Here is a 20090-nt window from a genome sequence, read left to right as displayed (position 1 = left end):
TGCCAATGCATGTGGCCAAAGTGACATTTCATCCTTCTCATATGATTGCCACTACATTAGGATCCCTGCACACAACACAGTTATTAATGAAACTTGAGAACTAATTGCTCTCACTGTAGTTGTACTGAGGGTATAGAAGCACAAATACAGTCTCCTCCCTGTTCCACAGCCTGCTGTGGTACAGACATTTAACAGATACTTAAAAGGGGCAAAGCTGTATATGAAAATAATACAACTGAAGTAAAATGTTGTCCTACTTTATAATAACATCTCAGAACAGAACTACATACAAATCTCATTAAAATACATTTTAATACCAAAAGCATTAGAAATTGATGCAAAAGTTTAAGACTTGTAATTTTAAAACTTCTGCAATAGATCTGCTTGCATTTGCAATAAGTGCAGTTGGAAGAACAAATAGCAAGTCAGCGTATAATTTTATTCCTATTACATTTATTAATTCATAATTAAAATTATTGTAATTATATTCAAAAAGGCCTAACAATAACTGAAAATGTTAATAAGGGTTTCCATCTTGAACTCTGTGTGTCTTCTTCCAAAGTCCACACGCAAACTAATTATCCAAAGTGTTTAAAATTCAGCAGCTCCCTGCCCCAGCCATTCAGGCTTCAAAACAGCTCTCACCCATCCACACACATTCCCTCCTTCCCCATCCCCAATTAAAGTCACCTCTTCTTTACAAATACTTCCAATTTAAAATAATATGCGAGTACTTCAGTGTTTGATAGGTTTAACATAATCCATTACTCAGGCTGGGGAAGCAGACACAGAACCATGTTCCAGAGCCAAGGAACCCTAAAGAAATGTCTGTAGAGAGGAAGACTGCCTGGAAAGCCCCAGATTATAGCAGCCCAATGAGATGAAGAATTCTGTATGCTCTCAGATAAAGACTTCTTAAAACAATTTACCAATACCTTGAGGTCCTGTTTGATGATCAGAAAACTTAGCACACCCTGCAAAGTATTTGTTACAGAATTACTTTGAAAAGCCACACACAGGTTGCACCTCCCAGGCTAACTTCACTTCAGGAACAGCCCCAAAAAGCAACTTAGAAGTGACATTCATGCAAATTACAACACACAACCACAAACATTTACAATAAAGGTTAACCTTTATCTTATCAGATACACCTAAAAAAAGGCTGAGGCTAGCAGCTCAGAGTAAATACAGTTTCAAAGTTGGCACAATTTAACGTCTGAATCCTATTAAAAGTGCTGCTAATTCATCAATTCTCCCATTTGCCACCTTTTCATCTCCCCCCGCCCCATGATGCAGCTTGCTATATATCAAATTTCAAAAGTTCTGTTATCTATTCCGTAACACAGACGTTCAGCAGGATGGATACTTTCTTCCTAAAGCAGATATAACAGAGCACAAGCCCACTAACCCTTTATAACCAGAGCTATAATTTTGCAAGTGCTAGTATTAAAATCATTTAGCAGGTCAAATGCAATAATGGCCATAGTGGTGACTCTCAGCCAGAGACCAGGCTGGAATTGTCATCTGGACAAATATTAGTGTCCTGGACATTACCTCCACATGGTGAAACTAACCCAGCTATTGATAAGTATGTACCCATCTTAAAGGGAAGCTTACAATTACAAACTGCACATCTTTCAGTCTGTATTTTAATATTATAAAAAAACATAATAATTAGGCTTTTCTTCCTTTTTTTCCCCTATCTACAAACAGCAAGGCTAAGACCTCCAAAGGCCTAACACAGCCTCTCCAGTTTCTGCAACAGCCAGTATATATTACCTTCTCTGTCTTGGCCACCCAGATTTACTGAAGAGAAAGCGGTGACCCAGATTTTTGGCAACTAGTAGATACTAGTGACAAAAGTGTGGCCAAAACCAGCTGGTATGTTTTTGAAGATAACCCCTAACACCAGCCAGTATGACCATATGGTAGTGTTACAAATCAATCATTTACCATAACTCAAATACTTACAAAGTGATTATGGGGGGGTGGGGTGGGGGTGTTTTTAAACAGTATGTCTCTGCCTCTGCACTAATTTCTTCAGCATTCTCTCTCTACAAGAAATTAAGATCATTACAACCTCTCTACCTTACATAAACCCTACTGTTTATGATTAACAGTAATTACTTTGTTAGACCTGCACAGATTTGTAAGAGTGAGCAGGAACACAGCAAAGAGTTATTTTCAAAGTAACAGACTTTGAATCATCTTCATTCATATGATAAAGCTTTTCTTTAAATTAAAGCTCAAAGTGGGTATGGTGTCAAGCAAGATGAATCTGAAATATTCTAAAAGGCTAACAGCATGATAAACATGCCTATTCTGAAGAGAACAGATGCATCACACACAAACTGAGTGATACTGTGTGTATATTGTGCCATTATCAAGGAAAACTGAAAACCAGCTCCTCAGCACAACCTATCTCAAGTAACACATATTCAGCATAACAGAGTACTCTCCACTACAGAATTGCTATGCGAGACAAGCTCCAAGCTGCCACAGCAGCATACCAAGCAGAAACAGCCATGACAATCTACAACACTGAAGGATGTTTTACATTTACCTTGTACACAGATGCTATACAGCTTCACTAGCTTGACTAACAAAACAGGTTGCTTTTTTTTTTTTTAAATCAACAGGATTTTTGGTGGCTACTGTAACAAAGAGCTTCCCCCCTGTATTTCCCTCCATTACCCCCTTTATTTTATGTCTACTTTATAAATTACCTAGCAACACAGAACAGCAGCATGGATAAATTTTGACTTCCACTGAAGTGGACCATACGACATTTTGCACCAGCAGGCATAGGTATCATTTTGAGAGTAGCAGAGCCACTATCCATCACACAGAAAGGAAGAACTCCAATGCCGAGCTGTTCTCAGGAAAACACACAATCCCTTGTGGCCATTTATTTGGGGTTTCCAAAGGGAACCCGAGATGATCCGCAGAGCTGTGTTCATGTTTGCATTTGTTCAGGTTTACCTATCAAAAGGTAACAGATAACAATGTTGGCTGCTAACAGAAGACACAGTGCTAGACATTTTTAAATGGTCAAGCAATCTTTTCCTCCCCATTCTTCCCTTAGTTTTTACTCATCTGGCCAAACCTCCTCACCTTAATCATGAGGAGCCCCTGTCGAGGACAAAAGCGCACATTTGTAACAATAAAACCATCGGAGAGTCAATCATCACCTGGGTGTCACTGCATGGTTGCCAGTGATTACAGCAAACTACAACATAACCTTTCCCAGTCTTGTGTTACCCAAATTCTCTCCTTAAGAGCATATACTTGCAGAGAGCTACAAGCAAGTATTTAAGGGAAAAAAATGGACACTACCAAATGAAGGCTCAAAAGGAAAATTAAGTTCCTAGAAACAAAAGGGCAAATACTACTTGAACTGAGCCAGCAAGGCATTCAATTTCCTTGACATGACTATTAAAAGCATTTTACGTCTATTTCACAACATTCAATTTATAAGGCAAAGGGTATCTGAAGTTAGCATCTTGGACAGAATGCGGAATGTGAATGTAGTAATATTCTTCTTCTGGAATCAGATTTCAAAAAACAAAAAACACTGGCAGTTACTAGCAGCTAGTAATAAACCCATACCAGTGACAATACTACAATCATGGGACATTTATTTTTGTTTTGCCTGGATTGCAAAACTGCACTCATATAGAAGTTAAAGTATTTCTTCTACATTTGGGGAATAATGAGCATGTCTGAAAATATTTAAACAGAAAGGACAAAGATTTCATCTGTGCAGCTTAAGCAAGGTCTGAATTTGATGGCACTGAAATTTATAAGTACTTTGTAAATTTAGTAAAAATTGTTCATTTGCGAGTCATTAAGTTCCTAGATATAAGACCATGCATTTAATACAAAAGAAGGATCCATTTTTTTGGTAAAAAAAGATTCCCTATAATTTCCAAGTTTGGACTTGATCAGCAGAAGGGGATGAAGTCTTTAACTTCTTAACATCACTCAGGCTTCTGTCACACAGTGTAACTAAAGTGTTATATTTTAATATATAAATAGTATACATTAAATTTTTGCCAAATTTTGTGAACTGTGAGGCCATAGTCATACAAAGTCATTAAATTAACCCTATATGAAACAGCAACTCAAACCCTTATTTTTTAATACGCCCCCCCCACACACATTGCTCACTAACATTCCCATGTCAAGTTGAGCAATCTGCAGCATCAGAATAGCTGGCTTATCAGACAGTGATTTTCATAATTATGCTTTCTATATATGTTGTCATTAATGCAGCAGAAATGGCTTCAGATGTTCAGATTTCTACTTTTAATGATTGTGTTCATGCCAAGCAGCCTGGAAAAGCATCCAAGTAACAGTATCATCTTCTCCATTCAGAACTCACATGCCCTTTTACAGGGATGTGAAGTTCCTAAGCATTTTGTGATACTTTACCTTATCATGAACAGCTAAGTACAAAATTGTTGAAGGAGCAAGGGACTAACCTTTAACCCTCATGATCTCTTTCACCTAGAAGTAATGATGTGTAGATATGACTTCACCAATTAACAAAGAAAACTTAAGAAACCTGACAGATGAAAAGCATCTGAAACAATTGCATCACTCAGCACTGGAAGTTAGTTAAAATTTCACGAGCATGTTTTATGTCAGGTTCTAGAAATTCTCAGTGAGTTCACCGATCACAGAAATTTATGGCTTATGTACAGACTTTGAAACAAGTTTAGAAAAATCAGTTGTAAACGAGATACAGTTAAACCAGCACAGCTAGCATTAAGTACCATCAGTATTGCTCTACTACTTTTAACAGAAGTCAGGATACCATTTCATTATACACTGTGCAACAAGTTTACAACTATGCATCTGAGATGAGAGAATCACTAAGAAAATTTTAGACATTTAAATAGGCATAGTTTCATTGATTTAGTTTTATTTCAAAATAATTTTTTAAAATTTAAGGTAGCAAAAATGTGTACAGGCAAAGCCTAAGAGACAGTTTTGTCCGATTTTACAGTTTTAAGACTAGAGAAAAATCAGCATAAACTGTGTATTATAGAAAAATACTTATATATAGTTGAGACATGATGACCTCACTAGTTTGAGGATATTTTGGATCTTCCAAAAACTAGGGGGGATCTAGTTTCATGGGAAGCTTCCTGGATTGTGCATAATCCAACTTTCTCCAATTTAAAAAAAAAGGCATTCCTAAGGAATTGTGAAATTTGCTGATACACAGCACATTTACTTCTGAAGTGTTAGCAATGCTGCTTTACACAACTTCACACAATGCTCCCCATTCCCTCCTGTAGGATTCCTTACCTGTCATTTTTGCAGCAGGTGCCAAGTTAGGCCAGTGTCCTAACCTCCTCTTCCAAAATAATGACAGCAGAATTTATTATCTTTGTGGGGCTAAAATCTCTGAAGCCATAACACTGTGCTGGGGGAAAGGGCAGGGCAAGCTGTGGTCGCACGGTCCTTACAAAGAGCAACAGCTCAAGATTCAAAGAGTTTTCATCTTTGAAGTGCTTCATATGAAAATGTAAAATTAAACAATACTAAACAATATGTACATCTATATTGAAATGAAACCTAGTAAGGAAGCATTCAAATACCTAAGCATGTAATAATGTTTTAACGTTACTTCATATGAAGTTCAATAAAGTCAAAGCTTTATTTAGATGACAGAATCGCAGAAGGGTTAATGTTGGAAGGGACCTCTATAGATCATCTGGTCCAAGCCCCTGCTCAAGCAGGGCCACCCAGAGCCGATGCCCAGGACCCTGTCCAGACGGCTTCTGACATCTCCAAGGATGGAGAGTCCACAACCTCCCTGGGCAACCTGTGCCAGTGCTTGGTCACCCTCACATTAAAAATGTGTTTCCTGATGTTCAGACAGAGCCTCCTGTGTTTCAGTTTGTGCCCACTGCCTCTGGTCCTGTCAAAAGATTCATTAATTCATTATGCAGTTAAGTAATTTCCTTCCTGTGCTAACTCTGCTGGGTGACAATTTTTATCTCCAATTACTTTATGAAAAATACAGAACACCAACTTCTAGCTTCCACCATAATAAAGCCACATTTGGTAGAAAAAAGAAAAATCTTACATTAGATTTGAAATACACAGGAAATGGAATCTGTATTTCAAGACAAAGACAACAGAACAGCATTAATAAACTGCAGGGTGTCCTGCAAAGACTATCACATATTGGTCCACTGACACGAAGACTTACCTGTTTATGAAAAAAACCCGCAAAGCAATGTTGAATAAAAGTACCATTTCTCATGAAAACTTGCGTTTTGTAGAGATGAAGGCATTTACATATCTGTTTCAATAAGGCATAACTAGTCCTTGCAACAAACCAAGCCTGCACTTGCCCAGTCTAAGCAGATTACTATTCAGATCTGGGCTAAAAGTTGTGCATAACACCACCAAGGAACCTGTGAAAATTTTTAAGGCAGAACATGTGGTGAACTCAACTGCGTAAAACTGAACAGCAGAGATTCTCTACTTGCTACTGTTATAGAAGCTTCATCATCTGGCAAGCTGGGACTCCAACTCGGCCTTTTGTACTTCACTTGCACATTTGGACATATTCCTGATGCTGCACTGAGTAAGATTTATCTCAACTTTCTAGTACCATTTTACTTTCCTTATTTTAGTAGAAGTGGCTACTACCTGTAGGATACAGTTATTGTTCCTACCCAAAGTGAAAAAGCTTTCTAAGTGAGTATCAAACATTAGAAAAAGCATTAAGCCTCAGCTCTCATATACATAGAGCTAAGGAAGCACCTGCTAACATGTAATGAAGAGGACTAAAAAGCATGATATTAGGAATAATTACAAGTTTGAATAACGGATTTAACTATTAGGCATCTCAAGTGTGTGTTAGGAATACTATTAAAATTAACCCTTCCACCATCTACCTCCCCTTAAAAGACACTCCAGTTGGCTACAACTTTCTTCACTTGAGAACAACAAAGCCTTAATGATGAAACCACATTTGCACAGGACTAAGCAAAGACCACATGGTAAGAAACAGGGAACTTCCTTTTGTTATCTCACATACAAAGGCAGTCACAGTTGGCATCGTGTTCAAGACTAAAATATTTTGAATCAAAGAGACTGACTGTTGGCACTATTTTTTATCACGGTTCAATGAGATTTCAAGATGCAAGCTCATACTATAATTCTCACATTAAAAATACGCATTTAAAAATAAGTTTTCAAAATCATGCCAGGTGACAAATCTGTAAATATCAATACATTAATGAGAAAATGGTTATGAACACAGACTAGAACATAAAAGTTGTTACTTCAGTTACCTGTTTGTGACTTCAGATGTACATAAGGAAAAAACATCCATTCTAACATACTACAAGCATTATTTGCTATGTCTTGAAAGTCCGCATAAGCAAGTAGCAGCTTCTCCAATGAAGTCCGCATTTCAAACCGAAGTTCTGCATACTGATGCATCCATTTCTTTGAAAGGTTAACAGAACATTTACCTGTCATCAAATTCTTCCACTACTTTTTACAGACCATCTTCAAAGAGCTCACAGTTTGCTCCCCTATTATGCTCAACCTTGTTCTTGACTTCTCGTAACTTTATTTCCATCTTATTTAACAACCTATTTCTGTTAACTTACTTTCATTCTGAGCTCTGCAAAATCTCACAACTGATCAGCATCTGATTGCGGAGTATGCTCTGACAGGGTATATTTATACATGAATTCTGAGTCATTCTGGTTTACACCACTGTGTAAACTAAAATAAATGCAGACACCCAAGTAGTTTAAAGATGAACCTTCAGCACCTGGAGATAGAACCAGGGCTTTGCATCTTTATTGCAAAACTAGGGAATCAGACTGAAATAATCATCCAAAAGATTCATTTTCTGTAACACACCTTGAATTATCAAAGGATTTGTGTCATTGACAGTAACAGTGTAACCAGTTTGTATTTTTTGAAAATTTGTATATAATATTTGTTAAGTTTCTACTCAAGTTGCTCACGTCAATACCTCATTGAGAATACCACATTTATAATGCAGGAAAGTGCACTGCAATGACTGAAAAGGTGGTAAGCTAATGACGACTGTAGCTGGCAAGAGCAAATGTAGATTTAAGCACTCCATGACTATACCACCCTCAACCCCCAACTGCAGTAGCTGGCACTGTGTGACTGAAACTTGCTAAGCAGGAGACGAAGACTTTGAAAAGCATCCTTGTAGCCATAAAGGAACTTCATTAACTGAGGCAGGTGAAGCAACTGCTGAAACAACCGAAGGCACTACCACATTCAAAGTCCTGGGAAGGCTATGACAGTTGCGTAGCTGTACACATACCCAATCAGCAGCTGGCCGTTCAACTACTCAGATTTATCACTGTGGCAAGATAATTATGTTCTTCATAAACTTAAATCCCGATAGTCCTGTTCTCGTTTTGTCACAATCAAGGCAATAATGGCATTTTCCTGCAAATAAGAGCAGGACCAGATTTGGCCAGCATTTGTTTTTAAGCAGGAGCTCTCTAAACTCACGACAGAAGTCCTCTATTGGAAGGATCGGTAAAGTAAAACTGTAAAGTTATACCTATTTGAACTTCAGTCCTTTCCCCGCACAATTTTGTCTTGTATATTTAGCCTTTCCCTGCATGTCATTAAAGTTCCACCTCTGTTCCTTTAATGTAGACAAAGCCTAAAAATATGAGAAAATACAGCCAACTCTCCAATAACATTACTCTTCTCCATATCTTAATGAAACTCAGACTTATTTTGTCCATTAAAGCATGTATTTTATTTGCATGTTTACATTGAACTAGTTTCATTTATAGCAGAACTCTGAAACAACATGTAAGAATTTTAGATGAAGTTTATCAAGAGTCATATTTGGGTTTTTTGGTAGCTATAGTAGCTTCCAAATTCTTAGAAGAAAAACTGAAAGATGAGGTCAAACCCCATCTTCCATGCTTTTCCACATTACTATCTCCCCTGTCTGTAAATCCATGAAGAGCACTTATCTACTTTTACTTTTCCATATTAGTATTTCCACACACCTATGAGTCAAGAAAGGGTACCTATTTTTTTAAGTTCTTACGTGTTCTGTCAATTATTGTGTATTGATTTACACAAAAGAGAGACTTTAAAATTAAATTAATCCAGAACAAAGTCTTTCTTTTCCCTCTTAGGAAGAGCCATAAATTCTTTTTAAAGACACAACAGGTTAAAAATATATACATGATATTCATATACTAAAAAAAAAACACATACGGAGAGGTATATAATGACTTGCCGAATCATATAAGGGACTGTTTTTACTGTGCATCTGACACCTGATTCTTTCCTTTAACCCACTTCCATCAAGTTTAGTATTACAACCCCCAAATAAATTTTTATACAGCTCATATCTTGCACATCATCAGGGAAAGTTAAAGCCTTTTACAATAAAAGAAAACCCGGAATACAGAATAGGAAACAAAGTTCTAAATGGAATGGATAGGGATACCCAGAGCAGGTCAGTGACAATCTTCAAAGATGAATTATTTGGCCCAATCCTAATGTTAGTATGTCACATTACATCCTCACATCACTTCTAAAGCTTTGCAGAAGGTTGCAGAATTTTCACCATAATACTAAGTGAAGGTTAGGGTTGAGTCACAATGTCCTCAGTGCCAGATCAGTGAAAGATTTAGAGCTCAAATATTTGATAAATACATAAGACCTCTAGTAAAATAAAGTTTTCCCACCTTCTTTAAAGATACACCATTCAGCTTCCTCGACACAGGGCAGTTTTGAAGATACCAGATTTTTAAACAATTTTGATTATTTTTTAATTTTTTTTTAAAACAATAATATTAAGAAGATTCTACATTACCAGTTTTCCCACCTGAGGCCTCAAGAATTAAGCAACATACAATAATCAATCCCTTACCCTCCCCCAAAATCTAGATGAACACTTTCAAACCTGTGAGTACGTCTGTAACTACGACAGCAATAAAGCAGAAATGCAAATACAGTATCAAGGTTCTGGGCACACAGTTTTAAAACCAGTATTTATTTCCCAAAAATATCAGTCACCTGGGAAATTCAGGTTTAGGGTTAACTGGAATAAGAAAAAGATATATGAAAGAATTAATTTCAAAGGTAGTAAGAATAATGCTCAAGATCAGCTTTTATCCAACTAGGCTTAAAGGCACAATATGTCAGTCTTCAGTAACGACCATCACTTGAATTATCCTATTTCTGATATTCATACTAACACGCCACCATCTCCAGTAAAGTACATGTGCCTCATCTAACCAATTCTATTTTTAAGATGCTAACAATGAATTAATACTTGTAACTGGGTAAAATAAGACAAATTATATTTCTCACTAAGTCTTTATAACAAACAGTTTCGCACAATGGTCCCAATTTAAAGAGTAAAAAATGCATTCCCAGTAACATAATACAACTCAAAACAAGAGCATCATTTCTCCACAGACTTGTACTTTCCCCCACCCCCAGTGGACTGGCTTACTCTCACTCAATACATTTTTTAAAGTTTCACTTTAAAAATGATGAAACTCAAACTATTTTTTTTTTTATGTTTAATACAACTTGGGGAGTTACAGCACTATTCAGAGCAAACATCAAGTCATTTGTGATTAATTTACTGTCTTGTACACATGCTTGTGATTAAAACCAGATTACCTATGGAATCTAAACTCAATTTTTTTTTATCTTGAACATTAATACTAAAGTGGGCCATAAGCAGGAAAAAAAACCTAGATGTAATCATGCATGAAAGTATACCAAGTGATTTTATTCTCCTGAGCCAGCTGTCATTTTAGAAACAGTAAGAGGCATCCAGGACTTCCATTTACCTTCCTAATAAACACATTTTCATGACTTGCTACTTTTTCCCCATATGCAATAGAAAAAGTGTATTTTGCACAAAACATGCAGAGTGAACACAAAACAGAAAGCAAGCTTAGCAATGAAAATCCCTCTTGAACAAGTTACATAATACTAAACACATGCTCTAGTAGCCCCCTTCTACAGACATTTGCATTCAGCAGTGTGAATAAAATATGAAACTGTACACAACTGTGATGCAAGAATGATGCTGAACATGCATTAAGTGATATTACAAAAACTACACAAAGCATAACATGGCAACAATAAACTGGCACATATACCAAAATGGTTCTAAAAGCACAGCCATCCCATCTGCCAAGATGACATAATTTTCACTTTTAAACCAGTAATTCAATATATGACAATTATTTCATACACTTTCTTTCAAAACTCTGAATATTCAATTTTTGAAATGTAATAACTGCATTCTTCACACACTAAGGCAGAAACTTTATTTGTATTATTTAGCACAGCTCTGGTTCTGAAAATGTCAGATGTGGAACTGATACTGATACAATGCTGGAAGTTCTAGAAGCACAATGTTCCACACTGGAACAAAACTGAAGATGAACTACTGTTTCATTATTAAAGTTTTCCTTCTGTGCCTTCTGGAAAAGGCTTTTGAAGTTGATTAAAACTGGAGCTGCAGCTTACCTTTCCCATGCTCTGTCCCTTAAAGTGGAACATAATATATGGAACAAGGCAGTGCTATTGTATCAAAGAATGAAGAACGTTAGCATTTTAAAAGACAGTATTTCCCATCTTTGTAATTGCAGTTTACATATTTTCTTCCAAGAAAAAGTACATGTGAATAGTCTTGCTTCTCTAAAGCAACTGTGTATATCATCTTTCCTGGAGAAATCATGAAGAACACTATTTTCCATATTTTACTGGCTTGCATGTAACCTTCTTGGCAACTGCAGAAAGTGAACAGACAGATCAAGCTCACATATAATTTGTCTCGACATTTTAGTGTACTTTTTTTTTCATTACTTCAAATACTTCCCCTCTTGGGCCAACTATCACTAAGAATGTAAAACATAACCGTGCTATTCAGACATCTAACGCCCTCAACATATTTCTTACCTATTTGTTCTAAGCTATATATTTCTTAGAAGTACTGAAAAGTCATCCAAACTCACTTAATAAGAACATACATAAAAAACTACATTCTCTATGTGGCAGATAGATACAGCACAAACTAACCTATGCCCACACAGTTATTAACAGTCTTGCTCTACTGCCCGCTCCTTGCTGTTCTTTCCTTCCACACTGAAATGAGCAGAATCAAAAATTTTCACCAGATTTCTTTTACCCTGCTCACTGTATGGGCACAGAGGTGCAAGGGTGGCACAAAGCCAGTAGGAAGCAGGACCAAGCAGTAAGGAGGGCAAAGGGCTATTCCTATCTGCAGCAATGCATGTAATGAATTATTATTTTAAATACACACACAAAAGCTTCAAATTTCCCATTAGCATACAAATATTTAAAACATTTGTAAGCAGCTTGAAAGACCACTTCCAGCTGGCAGTTCAAGACTGCATTCAACTGCAATAGGTTTATGCAGGGTTTTTTCCTGCAATTTTACACTAGATAAAAACATTTAAGCTTAGTAACAGCGCTGCAGAATAAATCCTTTTACAGCAAATAATGAACAGTAATGGAGCTTTTAAAAAAAGAAACACATTAAAATGCCCAAAACACCACGAGCAAACAGCTGCAAAAAGAATTACAATAAAGCCTTGTGGTTTTTACATGTTTTTAGATTTATTACGTTTCCTCTTCCAACTTGCTTAAGTATATGTGGTTATTTAAAGAGGGAAAACCTGTTTTGCTTGAGGGGGGTTAGGAACTAGGTTTTTTTTGTTTTGTTTCTTTGGCAGGGGTGTTTTGTTTCGGTTTTTTCTTTCAAATATTCAGTGAGAATAAAATTACTTTCCCTTTCACATAAATAAAAAATTTATTACAGTGAAATTAAGGCAAAAAACTAATGAAAATACCTTAATCCTATCCCATAATTACTAATAAACATTCACTATTTTATTTTCCTTTACACCATCTTCTGTCTGGCACTTCTCTGGCTATGACATAAAAGTGGAAGACTGGATTCTCACTGGTTTGATGAGAGGCTAACAATCTTAAGATCAGCTGTTTCATACTTACGATATGAAGTGTGTACGCTGTATACAGTTGCTGTATTCAGCCACAAAAATCAAGTCCTACAGAACAATTTCATAACAACAACATAGAAGAAACATAGCCAACTGCAGTGACCCCACCCTACATCCCATGAATATGAAATTTTTTTGAACATTAATTCATATCAGTTTTTCTGATATTCCTTGGCCATCTGCACAATACTAAACTCAAAAGTTTAAAAAAATCCAAGACATTAATGTAACTGGTATTTCCATCTTTCGCATTAAAAATTAGTTTGTGGTTTTCATGTATAACAAGCTCTAAAGTTATTTTTGTGAGTCTGCTGTAGATAGAAAATTAAACCACATTTCTCCAATTTTTATTGTGTTACTTTATCCCCCCTCCCCCATCTTTTTTTTCATTTATATACAGGACCCTTCACACTTACTCCTGTTCAAGGTTCTATGCAATTTTTTTTACTGAAAAATTAAAGGCAAGAACAGTATCTTTATTCTCACTGCACTTCTTTCAAGTCAAGCACTTAACGTCCTGCATACAGTTAGCATGTAACTTCAATCAAATTAAACAGCTATGCTTTACTCTACAGAAATTAAGATATACAAGAACACTAGTACAACTAGGAACAACAGAAGCTCTAGACAAACCATTTACCAAAATAAATGGAAAAACCTTATCAACACATGTATGCAGTAACACCATTAAGTTCCTTTTGAATCTCATACCTCTTATTATGAGCATTTTGCCCTCTCTTTCAGGGACTACACACAAATCAGTAAGCTTTTACCCACAAAGATTTTTTTTTTCTTTTAATGTGATTTGGGTATAAAATAATCATTACATAAAAGCAGTTTTTTAAAACAGTTTTAGTTTTAAGTATGCTATGCTTAACTCTGAACTTAAACTTTTCTGAATAGTTCCTTCAATTAGGAAAAAATAGTTGCTGTTCTAAACTGCTTTTCTGAAGAAACCCATCTCTTACTGCTTTTAGAAGTCAGGCAGAGGTCATCAATAGGAATGCCTCCAAATTTAAATTACATTAATTTTCACAGTAGCTTAAGGAAGTTCAAGATGGAAAAGACCTATTAAATCTATCCCACTGAAAACAAACACATTGAAGGCTTGTTTCCATGCATTTAAAATCAAAAGTATTGTTTTCATGAAAATTTCATGTTTAGTTTATCTATTCTACAACTTACATTTTAGACATAGACAACTTAATTTTGATAAATTTCAATGTTTCATGGATTACTGTGAAAACAACCCTAAAATGCATACAGCTATGATTTTTAGAATATTTTTAGAATATTTTATGGGGACAACCCCAAAACTATTAACAAAACAGATTTCTTCCTAGCAGCGAAGCAACCAAATTGGTGAGACCACCTACAAAGACTAAGAATATTTTATGGTATATCCCGAAAGGCAAGAAAAAGCCTTGGGAAAAAAAAGCCAATGGGAAAAATTATACCTGACATTAAGTATTTCAAGTTTTTAGTCAATCTTTCTATTAAGTTCTCACACTTCATTGAATGGATTCTTAAGAAAACAAATACTTTTGGGATGATACAGTCCAACGTTTGCCACTAAACTAGCACTGAACAGCCAATAACCTAAAGGATTAATGTCCAACCTCTGTATTTTCCATAGGCCACGCTCACTCACTCACTATTCAAGAATCCGGGAAGTTTGGACTGATACAAGCTAACAAGAGATGCTGGATGCATACTCTGTAAAACCACCTATCGATATGCAACATTCGAAGTTTCAGGAATGGGTCTGAGAACCAATTCACATTTGCGGTCCAATGTAAAATGACCCCATCAGTTGCTACCTAGCTTTCCCTGCCATATCAATAATTCAATTACAGTTTATTTTGACTTGCCTTCACTGAAAAGAGAAGAATTACGATCCAACTCCTTATACAAAAGTTAATATATTAAGTATGCCAAAAAATTAGTTTCCACAACATGCTTAAGCAAAATGAGCTTCATGCCAGAGCACACAGCTCAACTGCTGAATGAACATCTCACCTCAAAGATTATTCTCCGTTCAAAAGGCCTAAGGAGTTATGTTTTTCACTTGAGAATCTTCCTTTAGATTGGTTATTTCAGCATTTTTGAGCCAAGTTATGTGAAGGCAGATTGTGACCATTTAGCAATTGGTACTTCACAAAAGTCAATGCATTTGTATCTAGTACCTTTCAAAAGAATTTGTAATTACAGATTGTTCTATTTTTCAAGTTAAAAAAATCTGAAATCAAAAGTGGAAAAGGGGAAAAAATAAGTTTGGTATAACATTTTAAAATATGACAGCGTACTTTACATCAGAATGTTCCTCAAAGAATGCATACTATAAAATCTTACTGGATTATGGCTAAAATTAATGTTACATTTAGTTCATATTGTCTTCTTGCCATCCATTTTAACCTTTTGTTCTAATAAGAGTCTCCAGTTTATCGTACCTTTATGTCCAACTGGATAAAATATATCTGGAGAATAAATAAAGCAACTTAAGGTCAGGAATTTTCTTTCTAGGTAGTCCATAATAATTTGTATTTATCTTCGGAAATAAATACAGTTAAGTATATTTGAATCACCACCAAGTTTCCCAAGATATCAATGTGCTTTATCTAATGAGCACACTGGACAGAACTACAAAGAAATTAACTCACAAACAAAATGAATTATTTTAAGTGCCCAATGGCTCCCCTTCAAATGACTGAGGTGATAAATGCAAATGCAGTTAGACAAGCTGAATTCTGATGGTGTTTTGTGGTGTGTGGAATAGTAAAGCTTTTCTATCTTTAAGTATTAAAATTGTATCTCGTGAAAATTAAGCAGTTTAGACTGAAATTTCAGGAATAATGTAAAAACTCAGTAAGTACAACCAAAAGTGCATTGTAGTTGTCAATTTCATATCTTTTCCAAGCTTATTTATCACAGCATATAGCAGAAAGAGTTGGGACTTCACTGAGCTTTCTAGTCAGACAGACCAAAGACGGTTAAAAACTTAAGTACAAGTGTACACAGAAAAAATGATAAACTGATTAGCCAGATGAGGAACAAAAAAAATTAATCACTTCCAGCACATGGGCAGTACCTTCAAGCAGAAAAAACTGCTTGGCTGCATCTACATACCATTTTTAGGAAACAAATTGGGACCATTCCTTTTCTAACAAAATAATGTATTTATTGTATAGCTAGAGTCAGTTACTACCACATATGGCAAACTGAAAATCACTGCCTTTACAGTTGAGCTGTATACAATCAACACACCCAGGCAGCCCTAAGAAAGCTTTTATTAAGAGCAGAATTTGGCAGTCTGTCATAAGCTACAAAAGGAATTCTTCATGAAATCTTTAAAGTGTGCCCAAATTCAACATTTCAGTATTTATTTTTTAGGACTTAAAGGCTTGGTTCATGGGTATTTAAAAAGAGAATAGATGATTTTTCTGCAATAAGGACAGCAGATAAATCCACTGCTACCATGCAGCAGAGCCATCCAAGTCAAAGTTTTACAGGAAGGGTAGATCACAACTGTAGAATGAAAATCACTAATATTAATGAAAAACTACAGTAACTTTCAAATACATACACACCTCTGCTTGCTAGCAAAAATGCAGTGCAACAAACATGCACTTAAAACAGCACAAGGCTGGCAAGGAAAGAATGAAGTACTTTTTGTAGATTTGGTGTATTTAATGTACTTCTGAAACATTCTCAAGATACTACAAGGATGAGGGTGTACATATCTAAACAAATATACAGGAGTTAGCCAAGAGGCCTGAATGACACTGCCTTTTCCTTTGAAAAACTGAAGAGACCTCTTGAATCTAGTTCAAGTTATATTTACAACATGTTCCCCTTACAGCTTTACAGTTTAGAATTACCAACTCACACTAGTACTTTCTCAATCCCCATAAAAACCACCATGGACAAGGGCAGAAAAGATGAGACAAAAGTAATCTAATATTTAGACACCTTACTAGACACCAATGTAAACTGCTTTTTCAACTGAATGCAGTACACCAAAGCAGAGAGGTTAAGTAGTTGCTATATGCAAACACTAGTTCACACCTAGTGAAAAAACAGCAGTTTTCCCAAATGTTGAGTTTTAGGAATAGTGTGTTAAGTAAAACCAGCTGCAGAGGTTTTTTTTTTTGGTTTTTTTTTTTGTTGAAGAATGAGTGTTCTAACATGATACATATATCAAGTAGGGGAAAGAGTATTTTAGACTTTAAACCTAACTCACTATTGCATTACAAACTATGAAGTGTGGCATGTATCAAGTCGAGCAAAAAAGGGCAACATTAAAGACAGTCTAGAGGAAAATGCTTAGCAGTTACAGATGTCACAAGCGAGGACCTACACGTGTGATAGCTCCTGAATTACATGAAAACAATCTCTATCTTAAGCCATAACATTGGCAATTTAAATACGTGTACTTCCAAAACGCCAGCACTGCCACAAATGTTACCCATTTGCTCACAATTCAATTCACCAAGACCATCACTACTATATTAAGTAGTAACACATACATGCTCTCTCTGCTGCTTGCATCCCATGCTTTGAGCTATGTACATACCATTTCGATATAATTAGGGCACCATGTTATCTCAAATCAGTCTTTAATCAATTTAGTATCACTATTCATGCAGATAAATTCTTGTAATTTCTATTTCTGAAAACGTGAGTGAACTAATAAAAACATAACAGTAATATTTTACAAGTATTTTGCACAGGAAAAAAGCAACAGTAACCAAAAATATCCCTACTTTCTTGCCATTACAGGAATAGAACCAATAGGTCTTTTCCATCATCTTCCATGATTGACAAAATCTGAATCATAATAAGCTTCCTAATAGCTTTATCATCAGTTTTATCTTAAGACTCAATCAGCAAATCTAGCCCAAGTTGTGTTGGAAATGGGTATTTTGCAAATTCATCATTCTGTAAAACATTTATCAAGAATACTCATGTGCAATCCTTCTAAATGCATATTACTCTACTACGTGAACAATTATTTTAACTGGAAAACATGTATTTGCCTCCTAATTAAACAGTTAATCAATGATAACAGACTTGTTTCCATTCAAACCAACCATTGGGGGAAATGTATACTTATAAAGATGTATTACACAGTGGAAGGCTTTAAACCAACTTGCACAAATGTCTCCTTCCTTGCAATGGCAAGATACTTTAACGATCAGTAGAACACACATATGTCACAATAATTTTTCTTCTGTTGAAGTACAGTTTAAATGAATTCATTCATACTGTTATGAATAAAGCATACATACAGATTCTTTTTCCAAACTTGTTGTTCACCCCCCCACCCCCAAGTTAAATTTTCCTATAATTTGAATAACGGATATACTCTGTTGATAAGCCTATTGTGACTAAGTTTGCAAAGGGAGACTGAAATGCAAGGACACAGTATCCTTGAGAACACTTCATATAAAATTTGATGCTCTTCAAAAGTCGAAACAAAAGCAGTTGTGTTATAAATTGTTCATAGTATGTACTGCAACATGCAGTTTAGCTAAACAGGTTCACTGTTAAGAATGGAACTTTCTTGACACATAGTAGAAGCTACATAAGAATGAAAATGATGCCACTTATAATTAAGCATAAAATTATTCTCACCCAGTATTAGTAATAACATTCCCAAAATCCTTTCAAGTGATTTTTGTATTTTATTGTAATCAGGTAACTGCACGTTTTACAGCATAGTCACACATTATATTTTGCTAGAGTCACAAACACATTGCCTTACATAATGATCCGCATCATTTCTGCTCTATACTACAAAGCCTATGACTGAATACAAAAAAAGTTTTACAAAAGAAACTGTTTTAAAGACTACAATAACAATAAAACCGTTTCCAGATAACAGCTAAAATTATAAAGGCATTATCACTGTATAGTTTTACTGGAATTTCTAAACAGTAAGGAATGAAATAAGTTTTAGTATCTGCGACGCTTGTTAGGTCCTTCAAAGTTGCCCCCTGGGTTTCCTCTACCAAAGCCACCAGGTCCACCACTCACGGCACCTACACCACTCATTGGCGGCTGAGGAGTTTCAGAGCCCGTTCTACTAACCAGAGGTGAACCCATCTGTGATGGACCTCCTTGAGGGAATCTCTCATTATGCTAATACAAGTCCATTTGGAACATGCCAAATGCGAGTTACAACAAAAACCACAAGTGATGTTGTGATGAAGTTCAGCAGATAGTCCAGCAGAATCAGGATCACACATAGAGGGAAGAAAGGAGCAATTCAATTAGTTATTATGGAAAAAGAGCTGGAAATTAAAGAGTGCTAACGTTACGCTCCAACTTTGTAAAGTAAATTAAAAATTAAAAACTTAAGTATTAAGACCAACTCTGGTGCTGAATGTAACTGCATCCTTTTGAGCACATCTGAAGCAATACATATTCTCTATGTAACAGAAGAGACAGCAAACAATTTTATGCCTGAGCCATATTCTGCCTTACGTACCAACTACAATGCTTCTCCCTTAAATAAATTAAGACACAGAAACACTGTCAAACTGGGGGGGGGAAGGCGCTTTTGTCTTTCTAGAGACTGCAGGCTTATTCTTTTAATAGCAATATAACCTGAAGACTTATACACCCACATATCTGTGGATATTTCAGTCCATACTACCTGGAGTCAGCCTTTTGTATGGCACTTTAGGAATCTTTAGTTAGTCTTTTAAAACCCAGTCCAAATAAACTGACACAACTAGTGACAAAATGCATAACCGGACTATGCTTAGTTTAAAAAAACTTGATATATATCTAAAGCTTAATCTAAAATATCAATAGAAGATGAAAATCCAGTTAATGTTCCACATTTATTTTCTTTAGTTCTGTGCCTAATATTAATAAAGGTATATGTGCTTACACAGATTTATTTGGCTATAGCAATTAAGACCTAAAACAGAAAACATGCATCTGAGCACTTATAGGTCAGTATTTATGCAAGCATTTAAAAATAGAACTCCACATGATGAAATTTAAAGCATTAACATA

At 35.6% G+C, this 20090-nt stretch overlaps 1 protein-coding gene across 6 annotated transcripts in view; it reads right to left on the bottom strand.

The window, feature by feature from the left end:
- Window positions 1-20090, bottom strand: part of PSPC1 (paraspeckle component 1) — a 65998-nt gene that overhangs the window by 6729 nt on the left and 39179 nt on the right. Inside the window, exon 7 of one of the 6 annotated variants that reach the window (XR_012653411.1) lies at window positions 2727-2982. The exons of 4 other annotated variants lie outside the window; for them this stretch is intronic. Coding sequence is in view for 1 of the 2 variants with exons in the window: in XM_075049961.1 (XP_074906062.1) it covers window positions 19020-19205 (186 nt within the window). In the remaining variant the exon portion in view is untranslated. One more of the 6 variants, XM_075049961.1, reaches the window with a different exon arrangement.

The sequence above is a fragment of the Buteo buteo genome, chromosome 18 (assembly GCF_964188355.1).
Source record: "Buteo buteo chromosome 18, bButBut1.hap1.1, whole genome shotgun sequence".
NCBI lineage: Eukaryota > Metazoa > Chordata > Aves > Accipitriformes > Accipitridae > Buteo > Buteo buteo.
This window is presented reverse-complemented; position numbering and strand designations above follow the sequence as displayed.